This window comes from Coregonus lavaretus (assembly GCF_964263955.1).
Source record: "Coregonus lavaretus genome assembly, chromosome: 29".
Classification (NCBI taxonomy): domain Eukaryota; kingdom Metazoa; phylum Chordata; class Actinopteri; order Salmoniformes; family Salmonidae; genus Coregonus; species Coregonus lavaretus.
In genome coordinates, this window is record NC_140016.1 from 18826009 (window position 1) to 18840706 (window position 14698).

At 42.0% G+C, this 14698-nt stretch overlaps 1 protein-coding gene and 1 pseudogene across 2 annotated transcripts in view; one reads left to right on the forward strand and one right to left on the reverse strand.

Annotated features, from left to right (window-relative positions):
* LOC311104567 (A-type potassium channel modulatory protein KCNIP1-like) overlaps positions 1-3446 on the forward strand; it is a 16958-nt pseudogene extending 13512 nt beyond the window's left edge. Inside the window, exons 2-5 of the transcript XR_014615832.1 lie at positions 975-1045; positions 1179-1287; positions 1412-1578; positions 2451-3446. The product of XR_014615832.1 is annotated as an A-type potassium channel modulatory protein KCNIP1-like (transcript). The remainder of the gene's footprint in view (positions 1-974; positions 1046-1178; positions 1288-1411; positions 1579-2450) is intronic.
* A 1311-nt stretch (positions 3447-4757) lies between these two features.
* Positions 4758-12382, reverse strand: LOC311104737 (T-cell leukemia homeobox protein 3-like; the record flags this gene model as incomplete). The annotated part of the gene is made up of 3 exons (XM_084146631.1): positions 4758-4941; positions 10104-10338; positions 11965-12382. The coding sequence occupies 3 exons, from the start codon at positions 12380-12382 to the stop codon at positions 4758-4760; spliced, it is 837 nt and encodes a 278-aa protein (XP_084002757.1).
* Positions 12383-14698: the final 2316 nt, after the last annotated feature.

Sequence of the window (14698 nt, forward strand, 5' to 3'; positions counted from 1 at the left end):
AAAGGTGTTTGATGAGTTGGAGGTCAGCCGATCCCGACAAACTATTTCAGTATGGACCTCGCTTTGTGCATGGGGGCATTGTCATGCTGAAACAGGAAAGGGCCTTCCCCAAACTGTTGCCACAAAGTTGGAAGCACAGAATCGTCTAGAATGTCATTGTATGCTGTAGCGTTAAGATTTCCTTCACTGGGAACTAAGGAGCCTAGCCCAAACTATGAAAAACAGCCCCAGACCATTATTCCTCTTCCACCTAACTTTACAGTTGGCACTATGCATTGGGGCAGGTAGCGTTCTCCTGGCATCTGCCAAACCCAGACTAATCCTTCGAACTGCCAGGATGGTGAAGCGTGATTCATCACTCCAGAGAACGTGTTTCCACTGCTCCAGAGTCCAATGGTGGCTAGCTTTACACCACTCCAGCCGATGCTTGCATTGCGCATAGTGATCTTAGGCTTGTGTGCGGCTTCTCTGCCATGGAAACCCATTTCATGACGCTCCCGATGAACAGTTCTTGTGCTGACGTTGCTTCCAGAGGCAGTTAGGAACTCGATAGTGAGTGTTGCAACCAAGGACAGACAATTTTTAAGCGTTACGCGCTTCAGCACTCGGCGGTCCCGTTCTGTGAGCTTGTGTGGCCTACCACTTTGCGGCTGAGCTGTTGTTGCTCCTAGACGTTTCCACTTCACAATAACAGCACTTACAGTGACCGGGGCAGCTCTAGCAGGTCAGAAATCTGACGAACTAACTTGTTGGAAAGGTAGCATCCTATGACAGTGCCACGTTGAAAGTCACTGAGCTCTTCAGTAAGGCCATTCTACTGCCAATGTTTGTCTATGGAGATTGCATGGCTGTGTGCTCGATTTTATGCACCTGTCAGCAACGGGTGTGGCTGAAATAGCAGAATCCACTAATTTGAAGGGGAGTCCACATACTTTTGTATATATAGTGTATCTCTTCTCTCCAATGCTCTGCAGATGCCAGTACCTACGCGCACTACCTTTTCAACGCCTTTGACTCAGCACACAGTGGATCCATCACGTTTGAGGTTAACATTCCTCTACCCCCTCTCTTTCTCTCTTTCTCACAATCATCAGATGACTAACCCTTTGTGTATTCTGGATCATTCTTCTTCTTGTTCTTCTTCTTGTCTCATTCTGTAATTTCTCTCCCTCCTCCAGGACTTTGTCATGGCTTTGTCCACCCTACTGAGTGGGTTCCGTGAGGGAGAAGCTGACGTGGACTTTCAACCTGTACGACATCAACAGAGATGGCTACATCAACAAGGAGGTGTGTGTATACTTAAAGATTGTGTGCGATTATTTCACCATTTAACAATGACAGGCAAATATTATTGTATATATTTTGCTTCATATACTGTGGTTTTTGTGTATTTTGTGTGTGTGTGTTACAGGAGATGACAGACATCGTCAGAGCGATATATGACATGATGGGCAAGTACACATACCCTGCCCTGAAGACAGACACTCCCAAACAACATGTGGATGCCTTCTTCCAGAAGATGGACAAGAACAGAGATGGAGTAGTCACTCTGGATGAGTTCCTTCTGTCCTGCAGGAGGTAAACTTTCTCTAGAGTTATATGATCATCATTAAACATTCCTCCCACTTATTATGGTCTTCTATTGTAGTTGGAGGGTTTAATATGGTGGATGGATCAAATTAAATGATCAACTGACCAACTTCACAGCCATGCATCAATTCAACCACTTTCGGTTTGCTTCCAACCATCTATCCATCTCTATGTCAACAACAAACATCTGACCAATCCAGATTAGAGCAAGGTAGCTGCTAGGAAGATAATCAATTATCATTACAGTTCCAAACACTGTTGTGTAATTTCATAGTTTAGAAGTACACAACAGTGATTTAGAAAATAATATTATATCTCATAAAATAATCCTATTTGCCCCTTCTGTAGGTCTTTACTTTTAACTTCTTCATCCTGTCCACCAAAGATTTAGAATGAAGATGTCACATGGAAGTCTGGAAAACGTCATGGAAACAGTTTGGGTTTAGAATGCTCAACACTTTCGGCTTGTCATAAAATCGACCAAAATTTACTCCAGTCACTGTGTGGGGGAGAAATCCGCAATATTCGGTAAAATCCTATGACTCTCCCATAGCACCAATGTGATAGCAGCTGGTTTTGGTTGACTAAATTCCTTCCTCCCTCTTGCCCCGCCAACCTCGCTCCAACCAAAAAAACGAGCCTATGAGGTGTCTTGCTTTCTATATGGTCTATGCTGTTCACATTGCTGTCCCTTGCTATCTTCTCCTCTGTCTTTGTTTCCCTCTAGTGGTGGTTATATGAACTAGATGGTACATTAGTACAGATACTCCACTGAGCACTGTAAATGCAAGTTCAGAGGTATTATATTTCCTACCTGATATTAAATCAGCTCACCTTTTTTCCATACTTTATTTTCCCAGGATGAAAACATAATGAGGTCCCTTCAGCTCTTCGAAAATGTCATATAGACCACACAGAGAAAAGGAAAGAAACGAGACAGAGAAAGAAAGACCGGGAGGGATTGGAAGAGATGCTTGAACTGTGAGAAGGAAGAGCAGCCTGCCATTTAATGGCAAAAAGAGACACAAATAAACGTTGTTGTCACCATGGTTACGAGAGGTACTCAACACCGGCTGCCCAGCAACAGCTATACACACCAGTCGTGTGGCACAGTGTCTCACCATCACGTTACCATGGCAGTGACCAATCAACGGGCTGGGTTATGGCCCTTGACCTCTGACCTCTGTATCTGTTTTTGACCTTCCTGTGACCTGTAACCTTTCAACCTAGTCCGACCTCTCTGTCTTGTTCTGTTGATGTTGTTATGCTTACTGTTCTCTCTAAGAGTGTATATCACACCTGTTAGTGTACCTACTGACATAAACACACACAGATTAAGTCATACACACATACCTTGGATTGAATCCTCAATCGCACCACAAATACAAATAACAAATACACAATCAGTACATTTTCATATGTAGAATTCATCTGATCGGTATTTGACCTTCAAGAAAAATATATTTGAACCAAGTCAGTCCTAACCCTGCTAAATGCAGAACTCCTACTCAATGTGTGTTAGTGTTAGTCAATGTTTTTGGTGTTGTGGTGACTTGTGTCATAGTGTTTTTGGCTTCTATCTTTCTGTCTGCACTGAGCTCTTTTCATCTGTTTTGTAGTTGGTCTCTTTGTCTGTCAATCTAAGTCATGGCCAGACTATATCCCGGCCACAGAGCCTGGATTGGATGTTATGTGGCCAATGATAGACATATACAGTGGTAGTAAGTTATTGCAAGTCCCATTTTGAAGTGTATTCTTATGCTAGTTTTGTGTCAACACAGGTGTGTGTGGTATCCTGTGGGACATTACGACTGTACAATAACAACTCACTCTCAAGACAATACCCAACCACTCACTGTGACCAGATAGATGGGGGGGGGGGGGGGGAGAGAGAAGAGAGAGAAAGAGAGAGAGAGAGAGAGAGAGAGAGAGAGAGAGAGAGAGAGAGAGAAGAGAGAGAAAGAGAGAGAGAGAGAGAGAGAGAGAGAGAGAGAGAGAGAGAGAGAGAGAGAGAGAGAGAGAGAGAGAGAGAGAGAGAGACAGGAAGTGAGAGAGAGAGAGAGAGAGAGAGAGACCTTGTCACTGAGCACACAGGAATGAAGCCATGAGAGATGACAATAGCCTAATCAATGTGAAGACTTACTGACAAGAAAACACAAAATCCCTTATTTCACAGTTATCTATTACTTTGCAGTCAACTATAATTTTATACAATATCAAGATTGATGATCAGCAAAGCACAGGGAAGACTTACAGACAGATAGAAGACAGAAACACATCAGTGTGTATTGAAATGTTGTACAAATGATATTTAACAAACTTTCCAGAGAAAGTAATGATGTTTGATATGTCTTTGAATAAAATAAAGCTTTCCATCCATGTCTGTACACCACAGGCAACAAATGAAGTGTTCTCAAGTGAAGAGTGTATATTGCTATTCACATATCTACATCCCAAGTACAAATTATGATACATTTACACCCACATCCTCATAGGAAATTAGTCACAAATGGAACATTTGAGGATGTGTGTTTTAGTTTCATACTTTACCAACATTACATGCATCCTTCTTCCACCTCTCCACTTCCTCCCTCTCTCCCATACCCCTCTACCTCTCACACATGGCTCCTCTTGTTCTTCCCTCAGTTCCTTGTCACTTGAGTCTACAATCTCAGTCTTTAGCCATAGAGTCATAGAGCTTGTTCCACATTGCTTCCGACAGTGCTGGCGACTGACTGATTTACAAATCACCTTGCATCATAAATAGCTACTCATTATTATCTGTAGATCAGTCAGTCAGTCACCATTTACCCACAATGCATCATGGATTTAACGCTCTCGAACACGGCCACAGTGTGGGATGTAACATAAGGCCAGATATAGGGGTCAAAACACCTTGGCTAGTGTAGATAGACCTAGATAGAGCTCAATCTAAGGATGAGGGTTTGGATGTAGTCATAGGGCTATCAGCCACCTTGTCTCCACACAGTCTCAAAGGGGCATCACACACTGTCCATAGCCTCCACTTTGGCACTACCAAATGATCTAGGGTCAGATCATCCCATTCCTCATCTTAACCATTGGGAAGGATGGCAAAATATGTGACCCTGGATCAGTGGTTATGGGATACTTACACCCTCTCCTCGGCCAAGGGCTGCAGGTTCCTCCTACTCCCTCTCCTCGGCCCAGGGCTGCAGGTTCTGCAGGGCATACAGGGAGGAGTTATGTGAGCACAGTGGGTCAAAGCCTGCTGATTCGTTGAGGGACTTGTGGAGGGCGTCGGCCTGCAGCTGTAGGATCAGCCGATTGGCTTGTTGACGCTCAGCCTCCCTCTCCTCTGCTGTCTGTCTCCTAAAACAGAGAAAGAGAGCGATTAGGCGTACTTGCTTACAATCTAATTATGAACATAGAATACTTCTAATATGTTGAAATTCAACAATGGTCAAACTTAAGTAGCCTAGTGGACATTTATATACCATCTCAACTTTCCTTAGGCATCTGGGCCTACAGCTTCATTTTTTGGAAGGCACTGTATAGTTGCAGATGATTTTATAAACTATAGGCCTAGGCCAAACAGACTTGGGCTAATCTTACCGTCGTGTTTTCTCCTGACTGATCTATTTTCCTTATCCAGGCATGCAATGAGACGTGATTCTGGTCCAATCGTTTTTTTGGCAGAAATATTAGGGCTCTACCAGCTGTTCACTTCGATTGAATGTTCGCTACGTTGCATAATGGTTTGTACTGAATGACATGTTTCCCCAAAACTTTCTTCAATGTTCTTGAGCAGACTTTGAGGTACGTTTGCTCCGTTTGGTGGGTGCGGCAGGGTGTGACTTGAAGCAATGAGTGATGTATTTAAAGAGCAGCCGCCATGCTGACAGATTGCCTGGCTACCCAGACTCCTTACTCCGGCCAAATGGTACGCCACGCTTACGGACGTTAGTTTATTCCCCATAATGAGTCTGGATCAAATTTTTACTCCTGAACTTATTTAGGCTTGCCATAAAAAGGGGTTGAATATTTATTGACTTAAGACCTATAGCTTAAAATCATCAGCAATTATACAGTGCCTACAGAAAGTATTCACACCCCTTGACTTTTTCCTAATTTTGTTGTGTTACAGCCTGAATTTAAAATGGATTAAATTGAGTTTTTTTGTCACTGGCCTACACACAATTCCCAATAATGTCAAAGTGGAATTATGTTTTTTTAAATGTTTACAAATTAATAAAAAATTCAAAGCTGATATGTCTTGAGTCAATAAGTATTCAACCCCTTTGTTATGGCAATTCTAAATAAGTTCAGGAGCAACAAATGTGCTTAACAATTCACATAAAAAGTTGCATGGAATAGTGTTTAATATGATTTTCGAATTACTACCTCGTCTCTGTACCCCACACATACAATTATCTGTAAGGTCCCTCAGTCAAGCAGTTAATTTCAAACACAGATTCAACCACAAAGACCAGGGAGGTTTTCCAATGCCTCGCAAAAGTAGGGCAACTATTGGTAGATAGATAAAAAAAAGAAACCGGAGACGTTAAATATCCCTTTGAGCATGGTGAAGTCATTAATGACACTTTGGATGGTGTGTCAATACACCCAGTCACTACAAAAATACAGGTGTCCTTCCTAACTCAGTTGCCGGAGAGGAAGGAAACGACTCAGGGATTTTCACCATGGGGCCAATGGTGACAGTTACATAGTTTAATGGCTGTGATAGGAGTAAACTGAGGATGGATCAACAACAGTGTAGTTACTCCACAGAACTAACCTAATTGACAGAGTAAAAATAAGGAAGCCTGTACAAAATACAAATATTCCAAAACATGCATCCTGTTTGCAATAAAGCACTAAAGTAAAACTGCAAAAAATATGGCAAAGAAATTAACTTTATGTCTTGAATACAATTCGTTACGTTTGGAGCAAATCCAACACCACACACACTCTTCATATTTTCAAGCATGGTGGTGACTGCATCATGTTATGGTATGCTTGTCATCAGCAAGGACTAGGGAGGTTTTATGATAAAAGGAAACGGAATAGAGCTAAGCACAGACAAAATCCAAGAGGAAAACCTGGTTCAGTCTGCTTTCCAACAGACACTGGGAGACAAATTCACCTTTCAGCAGGACAATAACCTAAAACACAAGGCCAAATATACACTGGAGTCACTTACCAAGATGACATTGAATGTTCCTGAGTGGCCTAGTTACAGTTTTGACTTAAATTGGCTTGAAAATCTATGGAAAATATTGAAAATGGCTGTCTAGCAATGATCAACAACCAACTTGACAGAGCTTGAAGAATTAAAAAAATTATAATGTGCAAATACTGTACAATCCAGGTGTGCAAAGCTCTTAGAGACTTACCCAGTAAGGCTCACAGCTGTAATCGCTGCCAAAGGTGATTGTAACATGGGGGTTGAATACTTATCTAATCAAGATATATTCGTATTTTATTTTTCCATATCATTTTTTTGCAAATGTTAGAATGTTTCTTCCACTTTGTCACGGTTTCGGCCGAGGCTGCTCCTCCTCCTTGTTCGGGCATGTTTCGGCGGTCGTCGTCCCCGGAGTACTAGCTGCCACCGATCTATGTTTCATGTTCGTTTGGTTTTGTCTTGATGTTGTACACCTGTGTCTAGTTAGTCCTCATTAGTGTCCTATTTAGTTCTCGTTGTGTGTGTATGGTGTTGTGTGTGATTGCTCTTCTGTTTGGTGTTCTGAGCTACGTATCTTCCCTCCGTTGTTTGGAGAGGTTTTCGCACATGTTAGTGCGCCTTTTGTTTGACGCCTGTGTGCGCCTTTATTTCGCCTCCGGGCTTATAGTTCTCGTGTACTATGTGTATAATTCACTAAAGTCTTTTGGACTTAGCTTCTGCGTCCTGCGCTTGATTCCTGCACCACACCCACCTTCAGCACCCCTGACACACTTTCACATTACAGAGTATTTTGTGTAGATCATTGACAAAAAAATGACAATTGAATCCATTTTAACCCCACTTTGTAACACAACAAAATGTGGGAAAAGTAAAGGGGTGTGAATCCTTTCTGAAGGCACTGCAAAAATTCTAAAAAATCCTATGTGTAGCACCTTTCACTGAAAATATTTAGTCTCAACTTAGGCCTATAGGTCAAAACTAACCTCGTCCCCAGACTAATTGCGAATGAACGGAAGTGTCTGTCTGGTGACTGGTGAACGAGATTAGGTGAAAACACCTCCGATGAATACTTAAAGTAACAGTGTTTCCCAATTTCTATGAAATATTACCTATAATTAATTACAATATGACTGAAATAGTTTTCCCCCCAAAAAAGTATCATTAAGTATATGGTAAAGGTGCTACAGATTTTCTTTCAAATGTTTGCATTGTACACTGAACTAAAAATATAAAGGCAATATGCAACAATTTCAACGATTTTACTGAGTTACAGTTCATATAAGGAAATCAGTCAATTGAAATAAATGTATTAGGCCCTAATCTATGAATTTCACATGACTGGGAATACAGATATGCATCTGTTGGTCACAGATACCTTTAAAAAAAGTAGGGGCGTGGATCAGAAAACCAGTCAGTATCTGGTGTGACCACCATTTGCCTCATGCGCGTGACACATCTCCTTAGCATAGAGTTGATCAGGCTGTTGATTGTGGCCTGTGGAATGTTGTCCCACTCCTCTTCAATGGCTGTGCAAAGTTGCTGGATATTGGTGGGAACTGGAATGCGCTGTCGTACATGTCGATCCAGAGCATCCCAAACATGCTCAATGGGTGACATGTCTGGTGAGTATGCAGGCCATGGAAGAACTGGGACATTTTCAGCTTCCAGGAATTGTGTACAGATCCTTGCGAAATGGGGCAGTGCATCATCATGCTGAAACATTAGGTAATGGTGGCGGATGAATGGCACGACAATAGGCCATAGGATCTCGTCACGATATCTCTGCATTAAAATTGCCATTGATAAAATGCAATTGTGTTCGTTGTCCGTAGCTTATGCCTGCCTGCCCATACCCTAACCCCAGTGCCACCATGGGTTACTCTGTTCATAACATTGGCATCAGCAAACCGCTCGCCCACACAACGCCATACACGCTGTTTGCCATCTACGTGGTATAGTTAAAACCAGGATTAATTCGTGAAGAGCACACTTCTCCAGCGTGCCAGTGGCCATAAAAGGTGAGCATTTGCCCACTGAAGTCGTTTACGACACCGAACTACAGTCAGGTCAAGGCCCTGGTGAGGACAACGAGTACGCAGATGAGCTTCCCCGAGACAATTTCTGACCGTTTTTGCAGAAATTCTTTGGTTGTGCAAACCCACAGTTTCATCAGCTGTCCAGGTGGGTGGTCTCAGACAATCCCACAGGTGAAGAAGCCAGATGTGGAGGTCCTGGGCTGGCGTGCTTACACGTGTTCTGCGGTTGTGAAGCCAGTTGGACGTACTGCCAAATTCTCTAAACCTGCTTTGGTAGAGTAATGAATATTCAATTCTCTGGCAACAGTACTGGTGGACATTCCTGCGGTCAGCATGCCAATTGCACGCTCCCTCAAAACTTGTGTGACAGAACTGCACATTTTAGAGTGGCCTTTTATTGTCCCCAGCACAAGCTGCTCTTGTGTAATGATCATGCTGTTTAATCAGCTTCTCGATATGCCACACCTGTCAGGTGGATGGATTATCTTGGCAAAGGAGAAATGCTCACTAACAAGGATGTAAACAAATTTGTGCATATGGAAGATATCTGGGATCTTTTATTTAAGCTCATGAGACCAACACTTTACATGTTGCATTTATATATTTGTTCAGTATAATTTCAGAAAATGTTAATGATATTTCTGGCGCTAATAGTGGAATGATAATGTCCGTAGCTTATGCTATCCCGAGTGGCGCAGTGGTCTAAGGCACTGCATCGCAGTGCTAGCTGTGCCACTAGAGATTCTGGTTCAAATCCAGGCTCTGTCGTAGCCGGCTGCGACTGGGAGACCCATGGGGCGGCGCACAATTGTCCCAGGGTAGGGGAGGGAATGGCCGGCAGGGATGTAGCTCAGTTGGTAGAGCATGGCGTTTGCAACGCCAGGGTTGTGGGTTTGATTCCCACGGGGGGCCAGTATGAAAAATAAAACTGTAAGTCGCTCTGGATAAGAGTGTCTGCTAAATGACTCAAATATAAATGTAATAATGACTATGAAACACTTTCATTTCACTATTACTGCAGATATATTATGGACATTTTCTGAAATTATAATGCAAAAATGCAACAACAACAAAAATCTTATGTGTAGCACTTTTTAAAAGCAGCTGCTTTTCTGTATTGGAATGCTGTGGGCATACCCCAACAACAGAATGGTGTGGGCATATACCATCATTAAAAATATTCATGCGAGTAGACTGCTGATTGGCCAGCTCATTTTCCTCAGGAGGATGACATCATCCAGTGAAATGTTCAATGGTAATTTACTTTAAGGTATGACTAAACAGGTAAACTGTAAAATGGATAAACTGACCTCCACTTGGTCCTACGGTTCTGGAACCAGGTCTTGACCTGCGCGTCCGTCATCTTCAGGCTCTTGGCGAGGGTGGCCCGCTCCGCGCTCGCGAGGTACTTCTGCCGGTGGAAGCGCTTCTCCAACTCACAAATCTGCACACGGGAGAAGGATGTCCGAGGCTTTTTTCGTTTGGGCGGTGTGCGATTCTGGTATGGATGACCTATCCGCCGGGTCACCGTGAATGGCACGAGAGCTGAAGGAGGGAGCAGAACAACAGACTGGAGGATGAGTTTACACCGTGGACGAATGAGGTGTGTTTTTTCCTCTGTGGTAAGAAAGACTCCAACTGTGTTGTTGTACAGTTCATAAGGTCTGCCATATAGGCTAATCCTCAGCAGAAAACAAAGGTTATATTCATTGTTGGATAAAGAAAGTATCCTAGTTAGAAAATAATAATAGTTTTATTGGTTGATTTGGCGCCTGCACAAAACCGGGCAGTTCTGTTTGGGCCTACGTCGTCTCATCCACCTGCAATTTGTGAATCTTCCCTTTTAACCTTATTTTATTCGTTTATTTTTATGGGGATAAAGCCATCATTTCTGGCTGGATATTCATGTTAGGCTTCCTCTTGGGTGAGCAAACAATGACATGAAATAGTAAATACAGGGAGTCAATAATGTTGGGTTCGGCTCTGGGTGCCAAATTAGGCAATTACAAATTGAATAGGCCTACATTTGAAATCAATAGTATTATTTCCTAACATTTACATTTTTTTACATTTTTGTCATTTAGCAGACGCTCTTATCCAGAGCGACTTATCCAGTCGCTATTTTTTCATACTGGCCCCCCGTGGGAATCGAACCCACAACCCTGGCGTTGCAAACGCCGTGCTCTACCAACATTCACACTATGGGTGACCACTCACGCGACAATGTTTTCATATGTCTTTGTCATATTGTATAAACTGTTGGGTGTGAAACAAAATCATTGTGGGGAAAAAATGAGTCCGAACATCATTGCTACATTAATCAAATTGCATTGTAAAATCAACCAGAATAGCCTAAAACGTTCTTTCTTCATACCTCCATTTATATTAACTTCCAGTTTAGGGTCTTCTAGCGTCAAAGACGTGATAAATTATTATTTTTAGATTTAACTCATGCACGTTGTTGTTATTGGCCTTAATATTTTTGTAAATATATTTTAAATATATTTTATTTTTATAGGCCTATTCAATATTTCTATGTGATTTTCGTTGCTATAAGTGTTAATTGACTTTATCATGCACACGCCTTGTAACATTAAAATATGCTACATATTTAAGAGAAATATGGAAATAGGCTACAATTTCAGTAGAATTGCATAAGTGGGTCAAGCCTACATCTTCTTACGTTTTAATGCGTAAAAGGTTGAAGATTGAATTAATGATTTTATCAAAATGCCTTATTTTACTGCTGCTCTTTCATTATTATTTATTTTTATTTTTTGTTATCAATTTTTACCTAACACTTATTTTTCTTAAAACTGCACTGTTGGTTAAGTAAGCATTTCACTGTATTCGGCGCGTGTGACAAATACAATTTGATTTGATTTGATCACATCATCTTTATTCTTGTTGTTTTTATTGCCGTATTGTTATCGTTATTATTAGTCTTTTCACTTTAAAAAAAAGCTTATTACACGTTTTTTGTAAGCTAAAATGTTTTGAACACATTCAATGTAACATTTCCCATTGCGGGAAACCGGGAACGTTTTGGAGACCTTCAAATGGATAGTTTAAATCACTACGCATGAAATGGTGTGTAAATATATATTTAAATATAAACAGAATAAACATTATTTGGTAGGCTATAGGCTAAGGGTTCTATCGGAAAGTTACCTGATAACCTGTCCTTGGCGAACCTATTCCCGACCCACGGGAAACACAGGCCTCCATACCCGGGAACAGCGCTCCCCACATGCGGCGGCCCTGCGACCATCAACGGTCTGTGAGAGGGCACCCGGATCACTCCTCTGCTGCCCAGGCTGTGGTTCACTCCGTACAAACCAGGATCCTCTAACTGTGGTACAATACCAGAGAGGGAGATGGACAGCGCGGTGTAGGACGCTGCACTCCCTCCGTTTGGGCTCCCCAAAAGGTAACCGTCTCCGTTGCTTGTATCCGAACCGTGTCTGCTGCTGGTCCGGCCGCTCTCTGAGTCAGCACCGCTACTGAGTATCTGGTCGATGCCGAAGCTAATGGGTTCGTGCTGGACCGCTTTGGGAGGAGGGCTTGGGGCGCTGGGTGCACGTTCCATCCCCACCGTTTATTCAGACCGTGGGATGGCTGGACAGGATGGAAATTAAATTACGAGGTTTAACAGCGGGTTTGTGCCAAAGAGAAGCTGCGGTTGCCTCCATTGTCATCCTGCATTCATCTGCAACTTCGGAAAGGCCTCCTTCAGATCATCCTCGCGCGCGCCAGTGAAAGTTTGCTGTGCTTTTGAAGAGGTCTGTGACGCACTCCTCCCGCGTCAAAACATGTTGGTCTTGGTGCCCCCCCCCACCACATCCCTGTGTCTCTATTGGTTGGTGCTGTCAACCCATTGACTGTTCATTGGCTGTTATTTTAATAACTGATTGGGGGGGGGGGGGGGGGGGGGGCACCATAACCTAGACTCCTTCCTAGCATTCAGATAGAGTTGATATCATTTAGTGCTATATCAGAGCATCGATTTCTAAACCTTTTCATTTGACCTGTTTGGACAATTCACTTGACCTAGTGGGCTTGCAGGCTTTGAAAAAGTCCCTGTTTTCTAAACTGCATTTTGTAGCCTGAAAATACAGTAGGCTGTAAGAAAATATTTCCATTGAACTGAAATAGCAGATACGAGTTGCAAGGGTTACATATTTCTTATTTCCTACTGCCTTTTCCTATTTCTATACAGTTTTGTCGGTGATAATCTCTAGCTCTTGTCTCTCTATTGTTTTGCCTCTGGCTCTTCTCTGTGATATGTCCAGCCCGAAATACACACGTTGGAGGCCGTGCGACTCTCACCGAACCAGTATGGAGTAGTGGAGATGAATGCAGGCAGTTCAGTCGTTTTATTGATTTTCTACGAGGAACACGAGAGGACCTGTATTAACACAAGCGTCTATTCGTCATGGATTGAAGTGGGCCTTGGTTAAGGCCATTGATGAGAGGTATAGAGGAAGCGAGGCATCACTTCTCCGTTTTGATTACGGCATCTGTCAACAGCTACTAGCAGATTACTCCTCCTCTGTGTAAGATATTCATTTGAAGTAAACCAATGGGTTGTATCCGAACCGTGTCTGCTGCTGGTAATCACAATGCTTTAAGTCCTTACAAGGCCTAAACTAAATTACAATGGTGCACGGTACAACCCGACTGTGGCACATTCATTGATAATAAAAGGGAATTGTCTGACGAGGCACATTAATTGATAATCAAAGGGAATTGTCTGATGAGGCCACGGGCTATACAGAGGAAGTGGAGGGTCTGCATGGTCGCTGGAACCTCCTGCCCATCAGACGCAATGAAAAGACGAACACAATTAACTGTTTATGGACTCCTGGCTAGAACTTTGCTGAGATGGGTTCCTGTCCTCCTCTCTTTAGACCTGATATAGGCCTATAGTCTTTATCCTATTTAACATTAACATTTTATTTTGACAAAAGCAAAGATTCTTAACACAGGTCAAAAAAAAATTCACTATTAGCCTGTAATTGAACCCTATATTCTGGGTTGCAATTTTGTCATAGGTTTTAATTTTGACTGGCATAGATAACTGTAACTGTATAGCATTACAGTTAAAATGAATACGACTATTTTAATGATTCATTTGATGAGGCGATATAAGATAGGTACCTCCCACAAGCAAAGTTAAAACCTCGATCGAATTTGTTGCATGAATAAATGTTCATAACGGAGGTTCTCTTGTTTTTTTTTGTCCCATCAATATTTCACTATTTTTATTATTTTTGTGCGTTAAGGTTTTCAGATTCATCCTGGGGAAATTCCTCTATGTATAATAATTATCTCGTAGTAATACTTTTGAAGTAGTTTAAAATAAATGTGTTGTCCATAAACGAACAAACGAGGTAGGCATATCAAGAGACATAACCATAACTTGAGGTGGTTGTTCAGCAATATGGACTGGCAGAATTGGCTATAGTTTCCCCGCCATATGTGAGCACACCGGTGGCCTATTTTGATGAGGGAGAAATTGACTGTTATAGCTGCCATTTCCCATACACATTTTCGTATTTACTGCTCAGTTATCAGGCTATTTTATATTAAAATTATAATGACTATTTATTGTGTATCTCTATGTTGTTAATCGTTTTATTCTATTAAATTATATGTTTGATGTATTTACATATTTTCGATTGCATGCATTTGATTTAGCCTAATATGACCATCTGCAGTCCTACACACAGGGCAAAAACTGGTCTAATCAACGTTGTTTCCAGGTCATTTAAATCAAAAAATTAAATGTGATGACGTTCAATCAACGTGGAAAACTGCTTGGATTTGAAAAAAGTCATCAACATAGGGGAACTTCGTCTTTTTTTCACCCAATTTTGCATCTAAATCCAATAACATGGTGACA